At 33.9% G+C, this 21,000-nt stretch overlaps 2 protein-coding genes across 3 annotated transcripts; one reads left to right on the top strand and one right to left on the bottom strand.

Moving 5' to 3' along the window:
• Positions 1-1,647: 1,647 nt before the first annotated feature.
• LOC134706367 (uncharacterized) lies at positions 1,648-14,701 on the bottom strand. 2 transcript variants are annotated; one of them, XM_063565252.1, is made up of 2 exons: positions 14,505-14,701; positions 1,648-4,789 (listed from the first exon to the last, which is right to left on the bottom strand). In XM_063565252.1, the coding sequence occupies exons 1-2, from the start codon at positions 14,541-14,543 to the stop codon at positions 2,528-2,530; spliced, it is 2,301 nt and encodes a 766-aa protein (XP_063421322.1). In that variant the 5' UTR covers positions 14,544-14,701; the 3' UTR covers positions 1,648-2,527. The 2 variants fall into 2 exon arrangements, with proteins under 2 accessions (XP_063421322.1, XP_063421323.1); XM_063565253.1 differs by lacking the exon at positions 14,505-14,701 and adding an exon at positions 13,206-13,415.
• Positions 14,272-20,753, top strand: LOC134706368 (uncharacterized). The gene is made up of 4 exons (XM_063565254.1): positions 14,272-14,445; positions 15,623-15,748; positions 17,128-17,832; positions 19,264-20,753. The coding sequence occupies exons 1-4, from the start codon at positions 14,373-14,375 to the stop codon at positions 20,319-20,321; spliced, it is 1,962 nt and encodes a 653-aa protein (XP_063421324.1). The 5' UTR covers positions 14,272-14,372; the 3' UTR covers positions 20,322-20,753.
• Positions 20,754-21,000: the final 247 nt, after the last annotated feature.

Raw genomic sequence — 21,000 nt, 5'->3', positions numbered from 1 at the left:
CTGACAACGCCATGACTTAAAAGGAAAAAAATACAAACAGACAAACAATAGTACACATGACACAACATAGAAAACTAAAGAATAAACAACACGAACCCCACCAAAAACCAGGGGTGATCTCAGGTGCTCCGGATGGGAAAGCAGATCCTGATACACATGTGGCACCCGTCATGTTGCTTATGTGATAAGAAATTCGGTAAATAGTCTAATTTGGTAGGTCACATTCATGAAAGGGAAGGGGATTGTAGTTACGACGTAAGGAACATATCCGATATCATTTGTAAAACAAACATCACGGTCAACCAACTCGTGATGGCGTCCGTAAAATTTACGAAGGGATGATTTCAACTTCACCATTTAGAACTCTTGCTTTAAAAGCTTTCTTGTAAGCAGCAACCCACTTTCAAGAAAATCATGATAGGAAATGCAAGCACGGGAATATCGTATCAATTGAGAGATATATTTCCCGTATGCAGGTACTACTGGAATGTTGCTACTTAGAAATGGAAAGTTCACAATTGGAGCGCTAAATTCTGTTGTCGTAAAGTTTTGTTTTCAACCGACTCTCATTGTCAATTTCTAGATTTAAGATTTGAGGCCGACTCAACTGTATATGTAGTATCCTTTATCTCGCGTTCGATGGGATAGATGCGTTCCACATACTGGGGACTGGGGGAAATATTGAGATAAATTAGGTGTACTTCTATAGAAGTGTTTTAAAGATTTGTTATTCCAAGGGCTCAAGTTATATTTCTATCCAAACTCAGCTCATGCCACAATCAGCATTTTTAACAGTTACTCCTTGTTTATAACGGCCCTTAACACAAACATTAAAAGGGTATCATCAGCTCCCAATTACAGCACTCCGGTATTGGAATGAATCATCATTGATAAGGCCATGATTATAGATTAGCTGTTTTCTAATCTTTCAATTTTTTGAAATATTGAGAATGTTCTACAACCAGGAATAGATTGATTTAACTGTGTTTGGCACAACATGTCAGAATTTAGGGATTTGAACAGTTTGAACTTAATTTAGCCTTTTTAAATTACTACGCCATCATCAGAGTTGGAATTTAGTGTTTCCTTTGTCCATATGTATATGTTTTGAAATTGGTTTCCAATATCTAAGATTGCCTAAATAAAATGTTATGAAACTGATACACAATTCTTATAACCACAAAACACGGATTGAATTCGCATTTAGGTGGCGTAACTTCGATATTTCTCGAGTTATGTCTCTTTATAACGTTATAAGAAAGGAGGCTTCATATGTGTCCAAATCTCCAATAGACATATTCTCCATTTTTTTTAATTTGGGCGTCACTTATGCGTCTTTTGAAGACTACACGCGCGCCTGGCGTACACCAGTTTCATTCTGTTTTCCATGATGAGTTTATTAATAGTATTGTAAATGATTCCAGCACAGTACTACCCACTTAAGAGAACACTTGGAAATCCACTTTATAAAAGTACAGATAAAGAGTGAAATGTGTAATATACAGCAGTTCATGAATTCAAGACTATATAATATAAAAAACCGTATAAGATCAACCTAGCTTGATTGAAACGTAAGTGTTTATTAAAAAAGATTAAACTGAGAAAAGATCAAATATGGAAGTTGAATAAGGGTACCATTAAGAGTTACTCGTGTAGTTTAAATTAAGGGCTGCTACTCATCCAAAGATCACATTGTTATTTTAAATTCTTATCAAACAGGGGGTGATCTCAGGTGCTCCGAGAGGTCACCCGTCGTGTTACTTATGTTATTACCAATCAGGTATATAGTAATTAGGTAGGTCACATTAGTGAAGAGTGAAGTAGAGTGTAGTTACGACATCAGGAACATATCTGAAATAATTTCTGAAACGGTATTCCATAACGATCAACCAACTCGTGGAGGCGTCCATAAAATTATATTGTCATATAAGTATTTTTCGATTAAATTAGCGCTACGTATTTCTGTTGAATACAATATGGCACATTTTTAATGTTTTATGTAATATTTTATATCTGGTGACGTCTCTCAATCGAAGGACCTTAGTTTCTTTCTAATTTTGGTAAAGCATAACTATAATATTGTCCTTTTAATGAATTATCAAAGTTTGTCAAGATCTGTATTTTAAGCCATATTCATGTATTTATAGGCATTTACAATTTAGTCACGTTTGAAAATTTATCAAATAGTTCGTAAAACCTTTAGATACACATTTAAATCTATGATAGTGTGAATTTTAAATAAATTGACATAGTGTGAAATAAAATCATGTGAAATGGGCCATATCTCTGTATGTAAATGTTTTGCGGAAACATTTTAAAGCAAGAAAATCAAATATTCTTTTCACTGAGGTGAAAAATTATTCATGATATTAATATTTTTGTAGTTGTTGATTCGAATAATGTTGATTTTTCTCATAAAAAAAACAACTTTTTTTTTTGCTTATTAGACAACACGTTTGGTTTTCTTCAAAATATATTAATTTAATATTCATTTACTAATATCACATTTCTCTAAGGCTATTCTATATCATTTTCGATGCCCATTTTTTCCTTTCTTTGCGGGTGGTTTTGGAAGGTATTGTTTTACTATTTTATTAGACGGTTCTTTTTGCGCTCGGGTGAATGTTTTCGTAGCCTTGTCCTTTTCTCCAAGTTTGAGGTAGGTATAGCCTAATAAGTTATATGCTTTCAGATCTCCACATTGTTCGCACACTTTTTCAAATCCTTCCAACGCATTTTCTACATCGGTTGTTTTCTTCATGACATTATAACAATCGACAAGTAAATAGTATGCAAAAACAACAGATAAAACTTCAATCCCTCCATTCGTATTTATTTCATTTTGCAAGTAACTATCGACGGTATGAGATTCCATCCTTCCATAATAATTTACAGACTCCGGTTTCTCTTTTTCTGTTGATATAACTCTCATTATATGCGGAACAGCTTCCTCGTGACGACCACATGTGCATAAGAAATGTGCATAATCGACAAACAGCCCAGCACCATGACCTTCACCTTCACGTTTCAATGCTTCGTTGAATTGTACGTCAGCGGTCTTCAGAAGTTCCAGTCTTCTCTCTTTGAATATATTTGCTGCAGCATGATGTAAGCATGCCAAGTGTTCATAAAGACCAGCACCAGTATTACCCTCTACATAACGAACGATCAGAAATCTACAAAACGTAATAGGTTTCCATATATCATCAGGGGGAAGATCGTTACTGAATTCTATATTCCTCTGGTTCAGTAAATGTGGGATATAATCTCGTTGATTAACTGCCTCTTCTTTTCCTAAAACTGGTTCAACGAAGTTGTCGATAACATCTTCAAAAACGGATGCACAGTGGTCGAAACCATATTCATGATAGAATCCATTACAAACAGCATTGCTTGCACTTATGAAATATGCAACTGATTGTTGTGCTTGTGCTACGTCTTTATAGGATTTTGCATCGGCAAGAACTGCGGCAAATAATTTTCTTACATTTAGATTGTATGGGAACACGTCCAAGATTGTATACGTCTCTCCGAGAGATAATAATTCTTCTATTGGTTTCCTTCTTACATTGGTTAGTCGTCTTTCTAATTGTGAAACTTGTAAATCTGTTAGATGGTCCATCATGTTGTTAGATTTTACAAAATAGCAAGGTAATTGTTTCTTTTTTATAGATTTGATCAGGTGATCTAGAAGGTAAAGGACACAAAAAGCAGGATTTTTATGCCACATACGCGTTTCTAAATTTTCGCATGCGTGAAAGAAAATTGAGCGAATATGTGAAATTTTCAATACCCCTTCTGCCATTATTGACAAACATAGCATGTACAATACCAAATAACACTGCCTTTGTGTGTCGCCCACTTCCTCTGCAATTAATCGTTTCTCTGCAACGGCAAACGACAATTTCCATTCAATATCTGCATTTCCACTTGACGAGTGGCAAACAGGTACAACATGAACAGGACAATGTAAAACTTTGTCGATTGTTGCTGCAGATGGCCACTGAAAAGTTCTTTCGCGGGTTTTCCAATCATTAGCGATTGGGGGCCATGTTTTGCATTGAAAAGCTAGCTGGTGATCAACTTCATCTTGATAAACATCTTCAATTAAACCGGAAGAAGCTTTGTTTTTGTCCTCTTCCTTCTGTGCGCTAACTAATATACCACTAAAACCTACAGATGTGTGCGGTCTTCTATTCAAATTGAACGAATCATTTGGAACTCCAGAAAATACGTCCATGAATTTGACATCGAATCCATGACCTTTATTAAGCAATGATGACAACATAGAGTCAATCGCTTTTTTGTTAGTTGATATTTTCGTACGAAATTGCATGTCAGATTTTTTGCTTCCTAAATAGTTAATGCCCTTATGGTCAATGGCAAGATTTGCGTATTTTTCGTTGTTCCCGTTGTCGAGTATTTTAAGTCTACAATAACCAGCGTGACAACTTTCTGTCGATATGACGTAATTAGCCTGGTCAGCGTCTATAGAATCCGGAAAGTCGACAATAACATCCTTTACGTGAAGAAATGTTACGTCAGAATCGGGAATAAATTTCTTTTTCTCAAAAGTGTTTTTAGATTTTTGAATAACAAGAGGTGGTATCCGCATGCCCTCTGCATAATTACCGACAACGGACGGTGTAGCAACAGGATTTTGTGTTTCGACATAACGCCTCGGCACAAAACTATGGATTGCAAATGCAAAATGAAGGTGTGGTAGGCCAGAAATTTCATCCCGGCTGCTAATGAAGTCGCTTGCAACTTTGCAGTCCCTCCTACCAACCTGCAAAATTGGAAAAAAAGTAAAACACGTATCACTGTCTGACCTTGTAATGTCTATATAGCCCTAAATGTTCTACCAAATTACAAATTGATGTGCAAATCAATTAATATAAAATAATTATTATTGGTAATATCTTTAATCATAATTGACATACAAGATACTATACGCATTTTTACAATGACATACAAACTTTTATTTTTGTTTTCCCTGTAGTATGTTTTCTTGTTCAAGATAGTGATATCCTGGTATGCCAAGATTTTCTATGTGTCTTAATCATTGTCAAACTGAAAAAGGGGGCAGTATTGCTTATGCAACTTGTTTTACCCTGCCACCTTCGTATGTATATATGGTCAGAGTCAGGGTGAGGATGTCTGGGATTCAGAAGTGGAAATTGCTTCGTTGCAACTTAGAAGTAAGGAATTCAAACTTTAAGATAATAAATAGCATTTTGGAACTGAAATATGTGATATTGAAATCGCGAAATGACAAGTTTGGTTTATGAAATAAAATCAACAGAATGTCCCCACTGTTGTTGTTTTGTACTTTAGGCTAAGTTGTAATCGTAGATAGAAGAGATCAATAAGGAGAAGGCACATGTTATCATGGTTAATGCTGTAAATGTTTACTATGTAACCCTATGGAACAAGATTCTTTCCTGACACATGGTTTTAACTGTTTATGTATTTTAAGACAAAGTATAAGGTACGAATGTACATGTCATAAACCTCTTTGTCCTATAATACCAACTGAATGTACATGATATACACTTCTTTGTTCTATAATACAAACTGAATGAACATGTGATACACCTTCGAGTCCCATGATATCAAATGAATGTACATGACATACACCTCTTTTTCCCGTGATATTAACTGAATGTACATGACATACACCTATTTTTCCTATAATGCTTACTGAAAATACACGAAACACACCTCTTTGTTCTATGATACAAACTAAATGTACACGACACATCTCTTTGCTCTATGATACTAACTGAATGGACACGACACACACATCTTTGTCCTATGATACAAACTGAATTTAAATGTCATACACCTATTTGTCCTATAATACTAACTGAATGTACATGTCATACACCTATTTGTCCTATGATACTAACTGAATGTACATGACATACACCTCTTTGTCCTATGATACTAACTGAATTTAAATGTCATACACCTATTTGTCCTATAATACAAACTGAATTTAAATGTCATACACCTATTTGTCCTATAATACTAACTGAATGTACATGACATACACCTCTTTGTCCTATGATACTAACTGAATGTACATCATAACACCTCTTAGTCCTATTATACCAACTGAATGTACATGACATACACTTCTTTGTCCTATGATATTAACTGAATGTACATGACATACACCTATTTTTCCTACAATACTCACTGAATGTACATGAGACACACCTCTTTGCCCTATGATACTAACTGAATGTACATCATAACACCTCTTAGTCCTATTATACCAACTGAATGTACATGACATACACTTCTTTGTCCTATGATATTAACTGAATGTACATGACATACACCTATTTTTCCTATAATACTCACTGAATGTACATGAGACACACCTCTTTGTCCTATGATACTAACTGAATGTACATCATAACACCTCTTAGTCCTATTATACCAACTGAATGTACATGACATACACTTCTTTGTCCTATGATACTAACTGAATGTTCATGGCATACACCTCTTTGTCCTATGATACTCACTGAATGTACATGAGACACACCTCTTTGTCCTATGATACTAACTGAATGTACATGAATTACATCTCTTTGCCCTATGATACTAACTGAATGTACACGACAATGATTCTAAATGTATGTATACGACACACATCTATTTGTCCTATGATACTAACTGAATGTACACGACACACACCTATTTGCTCTATGATACTAACTGAATGTACACGACACACACACATCTTTGCTCTATGATACTAACTGAACATACATTTCATTCAGGTCCGAGTCCTATGTTTAATAACTGAATGTACATGACATACACCTCTTTTTCCTATGGTACTAACTAAATGTACATGAATTTTCCAAACCATTTAGTTATTACTTTTAATTTTATTGGGAATATAACGATATGCCCTTGAAACGTCTGTTTGCTATTATTGTACATCGATACTAGAAAACTCTTTTATGAATACAATTAAATATCACATAAAATGTTATTAAACTGTTCATCAGAGACAAAATTCAATCGTTCGTGAAATGAAATTGTAAAAATCAAAAGCTACAGCGCGATTCAATATAGATTTAGTTTCCAGTGTCAACACGCATAAAGATACTGTCGATTTCTTATTAGTTTTATTTTAAGAGTGCTCTTTTTATCTTTATCTCGGAAACGATTTCTTAATTGCTTATTTATATTTAACGTATATGAATCATATACTTATACTTCGGGAAAGCTTATTTTGATGTGCAAAAGGGTATAATTCAGCTCTCAAATGCGTTTTCTCTATTTGAGTAAATAAATTCACATATCTATTAAATCGGTCATAAGACGGGAACATACTCTTGCATATAACATCAACTGAGCTCGGAGGTACATGAAAATATAAAAAGGCTGGTATCGATGTTAGAGATCTCAAATGTTATGATATGTGTTTATATTTCTTGCGATACAATATAATTAAAATATAGAACTCTGATTTCGTTATACTCTTATTGAGTAAACGGATTGAACAAAATGCATCACACTTTATAAGAATTATAGGGATTACTTCTAACAAGAACTAAAGACATCAAATTTTACAAGAACTTAGGAGGTCACTCTTCTTAAGATCTAAAAGGATTACTTCTTACAAGATCTTAAGGTGTCACGACTTACAAGAACTAAAGGAATCACGACTTACAAGAACTAAAGGGATCAGACTTGACTTTACTAGAAACTAAAGAGATTACATCTTACAAGATATAAAGGGATCACTCCTTACACGATCTAAAGGGATTATCAATTACAAGATATAAAGGGATCACTCCTTACACGGTCTAAAGGGATTATCAATTACAAGATCTAAAGGGATCACTCCTTACACGGTCTAAAGGGATTATCAATTACAAGATCTAAAGGGATCACTCTTCATCACACCTTACAAGATCTAATGGGTTCACACCTTACAAGATCTTATGAAATCACACCTTACAAGATCTAATGAGATCACACCTAACAAGATCTAATGAAATCACACCTTACAAGATCTAATGAAATCACACCTTACAAGATCTAATGAAATCACACCTTACTAGGTCTAAAGAGATCACACCAAACAAGATCTAATGATATCACACCTTACAAGTCTAATGAGTTCACACCTTTCAAGATCTAAAGAGATCACACCTAACAAGGTCTAAAGAGATCACAACTTACAAGATCTAAAGAGATAACACCTTAAAAGATCTAAAGAAATCACACCTTATAAGATATAAAAATATCACACCTCATAAAATTTGATGTGATCATAACTATCAAGATTTAAAGAGATCACACCTAACAACATCTAATGAGATCACAACTTACAAGATCTAATGAGATCACACCTTACAAGATCTAATGAGATCACAACTTACAAGATCTAATGAGATCACACCTTACAAGATCTAATGAGATCACACCTTACAAGATCTAAAGAGATCACACCTTACATGATCTAAAGAGATCACACCTTACAAGATCTAATGAGATCACACCTTTCAAGATCTAATGAGATCACACCTTACAAGATCTAATGAGATCACACCTTACAAGATCTAAAGAGATCACACCTTACAAGATCTAATGAGTTAACACCTTACAAGATCTAATGTGATCACAACTTACAAGATCTAATGAGATCACACCTTACAAGATCTAAAGAGATCACACCTTACAAGATCTAAAGAGATCACACCTTACGAGACTTAATGAGATCACACCTTACAAGATCTAATGAGTTCACACCTTACAAGATCTAATGAGATCACAACTTACAAGATCTAATGAGATCACACCATACAAGATCTAATGAAATCACAACTTACAATATCTAATGAGATCACACCTTACAAGATCGAAAGAGTTCACACCTAACAAGATCGAAAGAGATCACACCTTACAAGATTTAATGAGATCACAACTTACAAGATCTAATGAGATCACAACTTACATGATCTGTAGAGATCTAAAGAGATCACACCTTACAAGATATAATGAGATCACAACTTACAAGATCTAAAGAGATGACACCTTACAAGATCTAATGAGATCACACCTTACAAGATATAAAGAGATCACACCTTGCAAGATCTAATGAGATCACACCTTACAAGATCTATAGAGATTACTCTTTACAAGATCTAAAGAGATCACACCTAACACGAACTTAAAAGATCACACCTTACTAGATCTAAAGAGATCACAACTTACAAGATCTAATGAGATCACACCTTACAAGGTCTAATGAGATCACACCTTACAAGATCTAATGAGATCACACCTTACAAGTTATAAAGAGATCACATCTTACAATATCTAATGATATCACAACTTACAAGATATAATGAGATCACACCTTACAAGTTATAAAGAGATCACATCTTACAAGATCTAATGAGATCACACCTTACAAGATCTAAAGAGATCACATCTTACAATATCTAATGATATCACACCTTACAAGATCTAATGAAATCACATCTTACAATATCTAAAGAGATCACAACTTACAAGATCTAATGAGATCACACCTTACAAGATCTAAAAAGATCACATCTTACAATATCTAATGATATCACACCTTACAAGATCTAATGAAATCACATCTTACAATATCTAAAGAGATCACAACTTACAAGATCTAATGAGATCACACCTTACAAGATCTAAAAAGATCACACCTTACAAGATCTAATGAGATCACACCTTACAAGATCTAATGAGATCACACCTTACAAGATCTAATGAGATCACACCTTACAAGATATAATGAGATCACACCTTTCAAGATCTATAGAGATCACATCTTACAAGATCTAATGAGATCACACCTTACAAGATCTAATGAGATCACACCTTACAAGATATAATGAGATCACACCTTACAAGATCTAATGAGATCACATCTTACAATATCTAAAGAGATCACAACTTACAAGATCTATAGAGATCACACCTTACACAAGATCTAATGAGATCACACCTTACAAGATCTAATGAGATCACACCTTACAAAATCTAAAGAGATCACATCTTACAAGATCTAATGATATCACACCTTACAAGATCTAATGAGATCACACCTTACAAGATATAATGAGATCACACCTTACAAGATCTAAAGAGATCACACCTTACAATATCTAATGAGATCACAACTTACAAGATCTAATGAGATCACACCTAACACGAACTAAAAAGACCACACATTACTAGATCTAAAGAGATCACAACTTACAAGATCTAAAGAGATCACACCTAACAAGATCTAAAGAGATCACACCTTACAAGGTCTACAGAGATCACATCTTACAAGATCTAATGAGATCACACCTTACAAGATCTAATGAGATCACACCTTACAAGATCTAATGAGATCACACCTTACAAGATTTAAAGAGATCACAACTTACAAGATCTAAAAAGATCTGAAGAGATCACACCTAACACGAACTAAAAAGATCACACCTTACTAGATCTAAAGAGATCACAACTTACAAGATCTAATGAGATCACACCTTACAAGATCTAATGAGATCACAACTTACAAGACCTAAAGAGATCACACCTAACACGAACTAAAAAGATCACACCTAACAAGATCTAAAGAGATCACACCTTACAAGGTCTAAAGAGATCACATCTTACAATATCTAATGAGATCACACCTAACAAGATCTAAAGAGATCACACCTTACAAGATCTAAAGAGATCACACCTTACAATATCTAAAGAGATCACACCTTACAAGGTCTAAAGAGATCACATCTTACAATATCTAATGAGATCACACCTAACAAGATCTAAAGAGATCACACCTTACAAGATCTAATGAGATCACAACTTACAATATCTAATGAGATCACACCTAACAAGATCTAAAGAGATCACACCTTACAAGATCTAAAGAGATCACACCTTACAATATCTAAAGAGATCACACCTTGCAAGGTCTAAAGAGATCACATCTTACAATATCTAATGATATCACAACTTACAAGATCTAATGAGTTAACACCTTACAAGTTTTAATGAGATCACAACTTACAAGATCTAATGAAATCACACCTTACAAGATCTAATGAGATCACACCTTACAAGATCTAAGGAGATCACACCTTACAAGATCTAATGAGATCACAACTTACAAGATCTAATGAGATCACAACTTACAAGATCTAATGAGATCACACCTAACAAGATCTAAAGAGATCACACCTTACAAGATCTAATGAGATCACAACTTACAATAGCTAATGAGATCACACCTTACAAGATCTAATGAGATCACAACTTACAAGATCTAAAGAGATCACAACTTACAAGATCTAATGAGATCACACCTAACAAGATCTAAAGAGATCACACCTTACAAGATCTAATGAGATCACAACTTACAATATCTAATGAGATCACACCTAACAAGATCTAAAGAGATCACACCTTACAATATCTAAAGAGATCACACCTTACAAGGTCTAAAGAGATCACACCTTACAATATCTAATGATATCACAACTTACAAGATCTAATGAGTTAACACCTAACAAGTTTTAATGAGATCACAACTTACAAGATCTAATGAAATCACACCTTACAAGATCTAATGAGATCACACCTAACAATATCTAATGAGATCACAACTTACAAGATCTAATGAGATCACACCTTACAAGATATAAAGAGATCGCACCTTACAAGATCTAAAAAGATCACACCTTACAAGATCTAAAAAGATCTGAAGAGATCACACCTAACACGAACTAAAAAGATCACAGTTTACTAGATCTAAAGAGATCACAACTTACAAGATTTAATGAGATCACACCTTACAATATCTAAAGAGATCACTCTTTACAAGATCTAAAGAGATCACACCTTACACGAACTAAAAAGATCACACCTTACTAGATCTAAAGAGATCACATCTTACAAGATCTAATGAGATCACACCTTACAAGATCTAAAGAGATCACATCTTACAAGATCTAATGATATCACAACTTACATGATCTATAGAGATAGAAAAAGATCACACCGTACAAGATCTAATGAGATCACACCTTACAAGATCTAAAAAGATCTAAAGAGATCACTCTTTACAAGATCTAAAGAGATCACACCTAATAAGATCTAAAGAGATCACACCTAACACGAACTAAAAAGATCACACCTTACAAGATCTAATGAGATCACACCTTACAAGATCTAATGAGATCACACCTTACAAGATCTAAAGAGATCACATCTTACAAGATCTAATGATATCACAACTTACATGATCTATAGAGATAGAAAAAGATCACACCGTACAAGATCTAATGAGATCACACCTTACAAGATCTAAAAAGATCTAAAGAGATCACTCTTTACAAGATCTAAAGAGATCACACCTAATAAGATCTAAAGAGATCACACCTAACAAGATCTAAAGAGATGACACCTTACAAGATCTAATGAGATCACACCTTACAAGATCTAAAGAGATCACACCTTACAAGATCTAATGAGATCACACCTTACAAGATCTAAAGAGATCACACATTACAATATCTAATGAGATCACAACTTACAAGATCTAATGAGATCACACCTAACACGAACTAAAAAGATCACACCTTACTAGATCTAAAGAGATCACAAATTACAAGATCTAATGAGATCACACCTTACAAGATCTAATGAGATCATACCTAACAAGATCTAAAGAGATCACACCTAACACGAACTAAAAAGATCACACCTTACTAGATCTAAAGAGATCACATCTTTCAAGATCTAAAGAGAACACACCTTGCGAAATTTAAAGGGATCGCACCTTACGAGAACTGAAGGTCATGTATTCTACATGACATAATGGGCTTACACTTACTAAAAACTAAAGGGCTCATGCCTTACTTTTATGACCAAATGGAACACTTGCAACAATAATAGATAAACTAAATAAAAAAGTGATGGTCTTTGTAAAAGATGCATCGTTTGTTGCCAGTACTGGTAAGGCATATAAAGTCATTGCGCTCAGCGACAGATTGCCACAGGTTAAATACAAGTTATTTGCATGTTTTAAGTCAGAAAGTTAAACCTAAATGTTTTTTGTTTTCATGAAGGAATATACCAAAAAGAGAGGTTATTATCTAATGAAGGTGTAAACAATTATTCTAACTTACCGCCATTTTAAGTTGTCTGCTATGTTAATATTGACGTATGGTGATTTAGTTCCAATAACTTTCAAGCAATCGGATAAAATCCTATTAATTTTTTATGCGTTCTGGTATATTATTCTCAATGCAATCATCGCAATCATCGAGAAAATATTAACCAGAAATGTAATCCAAGCAACCTGCCCGCTTCATAAATATTTTGTCATAAAAGATCGATATAACGGGTATTTGTTTGATGTTTATGTGTCTAGAAGGGGAAAAGATTAATTAAAATCGAAATATAATCATTGAATACGCGTTGGAACTTATAGGATTAAGTGTCCGCTCTGACTCGTTATATGGCTATTTAAGTCGACAAATATCATGTCAAATTCCTGCTAAGTTGGCAATCAAATATTTAACATAAACTACGTGTTACCTAGTGTTACCCATATTGAACCTCCTGCTCTGTATTAAGGGTGTACAGGCGTAAACCTTTAAATGAATATATATACATATCCAGAATTAGATATGGAAGACAAATTTGAAAACAATTTTATAAAATATGAATTCGGCATTTGATGATCCATGAAATAACGTAATATTAAATGCCATACTACCTATATATGCTCCTACGCGTGGTGTTAATGTTTGTTTGTACGAAACCATGTATTCTTCTACGTGTGTACACTACCGATATTAAACAAGTAAACTTTTATTCATTGATACACATTAAACATAGAATTTTAAACTTTAATTTTAAATTGGTGTTTGTGACACCAATATCATATGTCGTATACTTGTTTAAACTTCTTAATCAATATTTGAATGTCGGTAAGGTAGAAGAGAATTTTAGATCAAATATAAGCTAGAATATAAGAGTGCGTTTCATGATAAACGGTCAGTAATCTACCCGGAGTGTGTTATCATGGTAAAGCCACAAAGAAAAAGAATCCTCCAGTTGTAAAAACAAAATAATATATATATAATACTGTTCTTCTGTCCTCGTTGTGTGTACCACAATATATTGTAAAGTATTCACTCTAAAATCATTTATTGTGAAACACCTCTGATAAAAGTTAAACAAATATGAAAAACCCTCTATGAAAGATAAGTGAAAAATAAGGTTATAAACAGTGAGTACATCATGTCCACACTGTAAACTAAGGGACACAACTATTTCTCAATACCAAAATGGGAGCACATTCTAGCAAGGTTCCGGACGGAGCACATTCTAGCAAGGTTCCGGATTATGACTGTCATAAAGGTAATGTTCTATCAGAATATGTCTTGATCATATTTATAAATAAGATTAGATACACTTACATTTGTTATTTTTTCTTTCTTTCCGTTTTGTTCGTCCATGTTTGATTTACGTACTGGCTATACCTATTTTACTACTAAGTTTATTAATTGTAACCAAGCATATTAATTGATTATTTGTTTAAACCACCTCGTAAAAATATTTCAATGACAAGTGACAATTCGGTTTAACAAAAGGTTTAAATACAGCTGAAATTTCTTGATCTTTTGTTCCAGGATTTATACGCATTAATGTTATAAGGGACATAACTCTATTTCAATAAGCTTATAGGTACCGTTCTCACTGTTTATAACACGGAATGCTGGCTTTGAAGCACAGGCACTTGTTTCAGAAAAAAAATTACTTTATAAAAATTAAGTTATAAAGGAAATATACGAATTAATATTATAAGGGACATGTTTTTTTAGTGTTATATAAAGGTATTTATAAAGGTATTTTTCTGAAGCGAAGAAAACACGATTGAAGCAAAAACTAGCATAAAATAGATTTTTGTGTGAATTATTTGTGCCAAATGCTATATCCCACGATCCATTATCAATCTCACTCAATTAAAGCCGATTTCCGTAGTGCTTCATTTTATCAAACACTGCTCCCCATTTTTATGGTCACACATTTTTTGAAGAATTGTGAATGCCAGTTTCTGAATGAATATTAATCTTAGCGCCCCGATCTTGTTTATTGTCATAATAAATGCCTATGATAGTGTGAGACATAATATCAGATTCCAAGTAAAAAATTGTAAAGTTACAGTTACAACAAATATATGATGTGTCACACGAGTGGCATCAAGGGGGGTATATATTCGAACTATATCGAAAAGGATTCCATGATAACGAGGCCTTCCTATTCTCCCAAAGTCATTGAATTCTGCTTACATGTAGGCTCAGTAGCATGTAGTAAACAAATGATACGATACAAAGAAATGGTTTTTTTTCAATTAAGTAATTATATTATTCAATTTAAAGTTTCTGTTATAGTTTATTATTGTATTCACGTTTCGGCTGCTTCACCAGTATAACAATTTGTAATCTTAAAAAAATAGAAAGAAAAAAAATCTAGATTTCGATTAAATTCGCATCTTTGATTTAATTCAAATGTTGTTTTTTTATTCATTTTCAAGTCGATAAAGAGTTCAGCAGACTGGAATGCTACCGTTTATACAACGCAGTCATGTATAAATCACAGAGTGACGCCATCTCTTTGTTGAAAAATAACCCTGATATTGCTTTATATCCAATGAGTTTTGGTAAGTGCATATACTATATACATGTAGGTGACTTAAATATATTACATTAGAATTATGTATATCTGATATCTGACTTTGGTCATTCGACAGTGGAAATCTGGCATCATCGAATGTAACATGAACATGGACAGGATGAGCATTTCTGGATCTTCCTTCGTCAGGATAGCACAAAGCCAAATATTTAATAGCCAAGAATGCATAACAACCAATACAGTTAAACAGCTATATGACCAAAACGAACCTTAAGAAATAGCCAAATGCATCTTATGTCAGAACAACTTTTACTGAGGGAGTAAAAACCTTTTTTTTTTTTTTTTTTTTTAAGTTTATCAACGATCAATTTCAGAGAGCATTGTTATAAATCATGTCAGTACAGAAAAAACTGACTTATGAGCTGATGATACCAACAGGGAATGATAGTCCGTGATAGAGGTATCGACCCACTGCTGTAAAATTGAAATCAATATGTTATGTTGCATGCATCCAAAGCTTTTTCTGGATTTATCTTCATCAGAAACCCATTGTTTTGTCATAAAGAAGGCCGCTGTTTTCCAGGTAGAACGGTTTCATATTTTGTCATTCATAGTTGATTATATATACAGTATGGGTTTTGGTTATTGTCGAAGGCCGATTAAACTTTTCAAAAGTTGCTTTCAACCGTTTATAGATGTCTCACTGGCAATCTGGACAGTTATCTCATTGACAATCTGTACAGTTATTTCATTGACAATCTGTACAGATATCTCATTTACAATATGGACAGTTATCTCAGTGTCAATCTGTACAGTTATCTCATTGACAATCTGAACAATTATCTCATTGACAATCTGGACAGTTATCTCAGTGACAATCTGTATAGTTATCTCATTAACAATCTGTACAGTTATCTCATTGACAATCTGTACAGTTATCTCATTAACAATCTGTACAGTTATCTCATTGACAATATGTCAAGTTATCTCATTAACAATCTGTACAGTTATCTCAGTGATAATCTGTACAGTTATCTCTTTAACAATCTGGACAGTTGTCTCAGTGACAATCTGTACAGTCATCTCAGTGACAATCTGTAGTTATTTCAGTGACAATCTGTACAGTTATTTTAGTGACAATCTGTAAAGTTATCTTATTAACAATCTGTACATTTATCTCATTGACAATCTGTACAGTTATCTCATTAACAATCTGTACATTTATCTCATTGACAATCTGTACAGTTATCTCATTGACAATCAAACCATATCTCTTATTTAAGATAATTTAAGCAGAATTTGAAAAAGCTCCTCCTCTAGTAGCAGTGATCGTCTAACTTTTAATTTTGATGAAATAAGTTTTCTTATAAACGTTTGAATTTTACAGTTTTCATCTTTTATTTACAGAGATTTGGATTGACCCAAAGGAAACATATAAAGGCTTTCCAGTAACCTGTCCGTGCGCTGATGAATTTGAAACATGCCTCCCTACAACAAGTATGACAACAGATGACATGGTATTGGAACTTGGTCGTTGTTTGAAAACCGGAAAGTGTATGCATGTGCGCAGTCATGAATCGAGCGTTTCTTTAGAAGATGGCACTACAAAGTCATATCCTGAAAATGATTGCGGTGGCTTCTACTGGGTTCACTTGGCCGTCATAATGAATAAAAAGCAATTGATTGAGGAAATGTTTACTTGGTATTTACAAAACGATAAGTATTCAAATACATGGTTTACACTGAAGAACAAGTTATCGGTCTTATATCTGGCTCTCGTACATAACCATACAGAAATAGTGAATGAAGTTATGAAAATAATTGATCAACTGGACAAAGGATCTGTCCACTACATTTTATGTGGATATGATTTACATAAGTCTATTGAAATAGACAGACTTGATGTCTTCAAAGTGTTGGCAGAAAAAAATCAGCTTGAGAAGGCAGATTACCGCAAAATGAGAGAGCTGTACAATCTAGCACTTCGTTCCTGTGCTCATGGTTGTCTTGAATTCATTGCTGATAACTACGGCCAGATTTTAGAAAACAATATGTCGACTTACAATCAAATATCAAGTATCCTAAACGATTTGGCCTACGCAATAGAGTCGGGTAATAATTGTCTTTATTTAAAGTATGAAAACTCAAAACTCTTACTACCCAACAAAACAAAACAATTCAAAGATATCTATAAATTTCAACGATAGCCTTCGTCTTTGGATTTAATCGCCCTATTTTGACCAGCACAATCAAACGGACGATTTTTAGCATGTGTGTAATGCATGATAATATTTGTATACACCATTCAACCTAATTACCGAATGGGAAATTTTAAAATAAAGCCCTGGCAAGCTTGATGACAAATTTGAAGAAAATTATGCATGTATAACAAGCACGGACATTGAAAATAGATCATCCAAAATAAAAATGAAGCAATTTTTAGCAAAGGCAACACGAACCATAAACATTTTTTAAACACCTTAATTTGTTCTTCAAAATGTTGTCAAAGGGCAGTGTCTGGCCCGAGTAAGAGCTGCTTGATAGCGAAGACGTGCCCTTACTTTAAGATTGATTATGAATAATAGGAATTCATTAACCTCAAGAAATCTGACATACCAATAATTGGCATTCCTGACGCGAAATTTTCAATTGGCATTTACCCGTTTCAGTTCCGTTCAGCATCCTTTTTATCCGTTAAACGTCCGGTAGAAGTCCGTTTCACATTCGTTCAACATACGTTTTGTCCGTTAAACGTCCGGTAGAAGTCTGTTGGTGAATTTGTCTAACAGACATCCAACGGATGTATAAAAGACAAGTAATGGATACAAAACAGAAGTGAAACGGATGAGATCCGTACAAAACGTACGCCTACGGACACTTCATCCGCTGGACGTCCGTTCCAAGTTTTGACCATGCTCAAAGTTTTCCACCGGACAGAACGGACGTCGACGGATAAAACGTACGCTAAACGGACATGAAACGGATATGGACGGACGGCTAAAGGATAAGAACGGACGTCTAACGGACATGCACTGATTGAAAAAAAGTTATCCGTCCGGCATCCGTTCGAGCTATCCGTTAAGGTGTGACCGAGGCTTACCTGAATTTTAAGAATTTTGAAGTACTCATAGCAAATGTCTGTTAAACATTATAATAAACAAGATAAAAAATTTAAAAAAAAAAACGTCACAGATTTATTTGATATCAAGTACAGTAAAAAGTGACATAACAAACATGTAGAACTATAAGAAAAATTTTAAACGAAAAGCCCTTTATCAAATAGCAAAATCAAAAGCACGAACACATCAAACGAATGGAAACCAACGGTCATATTCCCGACTTGGTACAAAACATTTTAACCTGGTTTGATAGCTATCTAAACGTCTAGTTAGCGTAAGATATGTTGATAGCCCTTGTTATGTTTATATTTGAATTATCATATTATAACTGACATCACAATTATTCATGCGACTGCTTTGCTTTGTTTGTAAAACTCAGTTATAGAATTGAAGATCGTATTTAACAACGTGTTTTATTTTACAGGGGATAGTAAGATTTTCTATATTGTCATGAAAGGATATGTCAAATTAGGATACAAAACAGGGCAGATCAAAACGCTAATCCTTGGTTGGTTTATTGAAGCAATTTTAAATCACAACATAAGAGGAGTAAAGACCATTTTCATAGGTGTAGATAATATGCTTGATGAACAAGAATTACGATCTGAGTTACGTAGATTGAGGTATAGTGGTTACAGTGCACTAAAATGGGCTGAAGAACTCGAGTTGACCGACATTGCGACCTTTTTAGACAAGGAACATTTCGTTGCTCTTGGTTCTGCTCATAGTCCTTGGTCTGCAATTAGTTCGACAATAATCATTGAAAATGAACATGTAATTGAAAATGTAGCAAAACTTATCAATAGAGGACACGATGTTAACAAAGCGGCCAGTAGCGATTTGACATACTCGAGAGCAAATGGTAACCAATGCAACACTCAGAATAGAGTAATGTTAAATGAGACACCATTTTATGTAGCTTTAAACACGAGAAGATACGATGTATTGGTAAAACTATTGTTGAACGGGGCACTTCCAGTCGCTGACGAGAGATTTTTATACCGACTTGTGGAGAAGACCATCCGAGCTAAAATATTTTATTTACTACTTTCATGTAACGCCCTCAAAAGCATGCCGGCAGGTGACACGTCTCTTTTGCAGTATCTTTTAATTCAGAGTACACACGTGAATGGAACTAGCTATATTAAACCGGAAGTAAAAGATCTCGCCCTTCTACTATTAGACACATTTAGTTGTTTCTGCTATGAGGATAAACGATTCCTTTTATCAAATGATATTAATAATAATGATGAAGAAATATTAGCCAAAATTCACAATGTGCTTTACGTACCACGAACATTGGCCGATTTGTGCAGACGTCGCTTGAGAAATCATTTAGGTCTTAGTTTTCAACAGTATATCACCTACATCAAACATGAAGGTTTTCCTACGCGTATTATAAACTTTCTTCAGTATCGACATTTGGTTTTAAAATACTTCAACGAAGAAGACATACAATTCTTTGAACACAGTCTAATTTGACGGGTTTGGAATACTGGAGATTCATTGTTATTCGTGTAGTACAGTATTCGTGGATTTATTTGGTATAGGGAATTTAAATGTTCGACGAAGTACAAATTTACAAAAGAGACGATTTTGCATTTCCTATTGTTAATTTTCCTTTTTAGACGGCGATGTTCCTTTGGATCCAACATATTGTGTTAATATATCCCAACTCGTTCGTTATATGCCCATGTGCATGTGTAGTGATGCCATTGATTTTAACGAACGTAATCAATACATCACTGGTAAATTATTAAGTCAGAGATTTCGTTATCATAAATTACTTAAAATCTTTTACTAAATTCTTTCATAGATACCATGCACTATCTCACTGTCTGTCGATACATTTATATTTGGCATTGCACACGTCGTTTTCTTTGACTGTCCATGACAATACAATACTAAATCTCTTGGATGTGTTTAGTTGAGTTTAGTCTCTGATGCATGTTTTTTATTATTATTAATTGGTCTGGGTCTTTAACTAGCTGTCATTGTTAATTTGACTTGTTGATTCAATTTGTAATGCTATTTTGTTATTCAATATTCACTTATTCGGGGTTATATCTCGTCTATATACCAGCTAAAATTTACGAAGGGATGATTTCAACTTCACCATTTGGAACTCTTGGTTTAATAGCTTCATTGTGAGCAGTAACCC

This window comes from Mytilus trossulus, chromosome 2 (genome assembly GCF_036588685.1).
Source record: "Mytilus trossulus isolate FHL-02 chromosome 2, PNRI_Mtr1.1.1.hap1, whole genome shotgun sequence".
Lineage (NCBI taxonomy): Eukaryota > Metazoa > Mollusca > Bivalvia > Mytilida > Mytilidae > Mytilus > Mytilus trossulus.
The sequence above is the reverse complement of the archived record's forward strand: the minus strand, read 5'-3'. Positions and strand labels throughout refer to the sequence as shown.

Bases quoted from the DNA above. Each gene is read 5' to 3' on its own strand.
- LOC134706368 (XM_063565254.1), top strand. From the start codon at position 14,373: ATGGGAGCACATTCTAGCAAGGTTCCGGACGGAGCACATTCTAGCAAG. The intron at 14,446-15,622 runs GTAATGTTCTAT...TTCATTTTCAAG, and splicing joins GGATTATGACTGTCATAAAG to TCGATAAAGAGTTCAGCAGA. The intron at 17,833-19,263 runs GTAATAATTGTC...TTTATTTTACAG, and splicing joins GGCCTACGCAATAGAGTCGG to GGGATAGTAAGATTTTCTAT.
- LOC134706367 (XM_063565252.1), bottom strand. From the start codon at position 14,543: ATGGACGAACAAAACGGAAAGAAAGAAAAAATAACAAAT. The intron at 4,790-14,504 runs GTAAGTGTATCT...CCAATTTTGCAG, and splicing joins AGAAAGAAAAAATAACAAAT to GTTGGTAGGAGGGACTGCAA.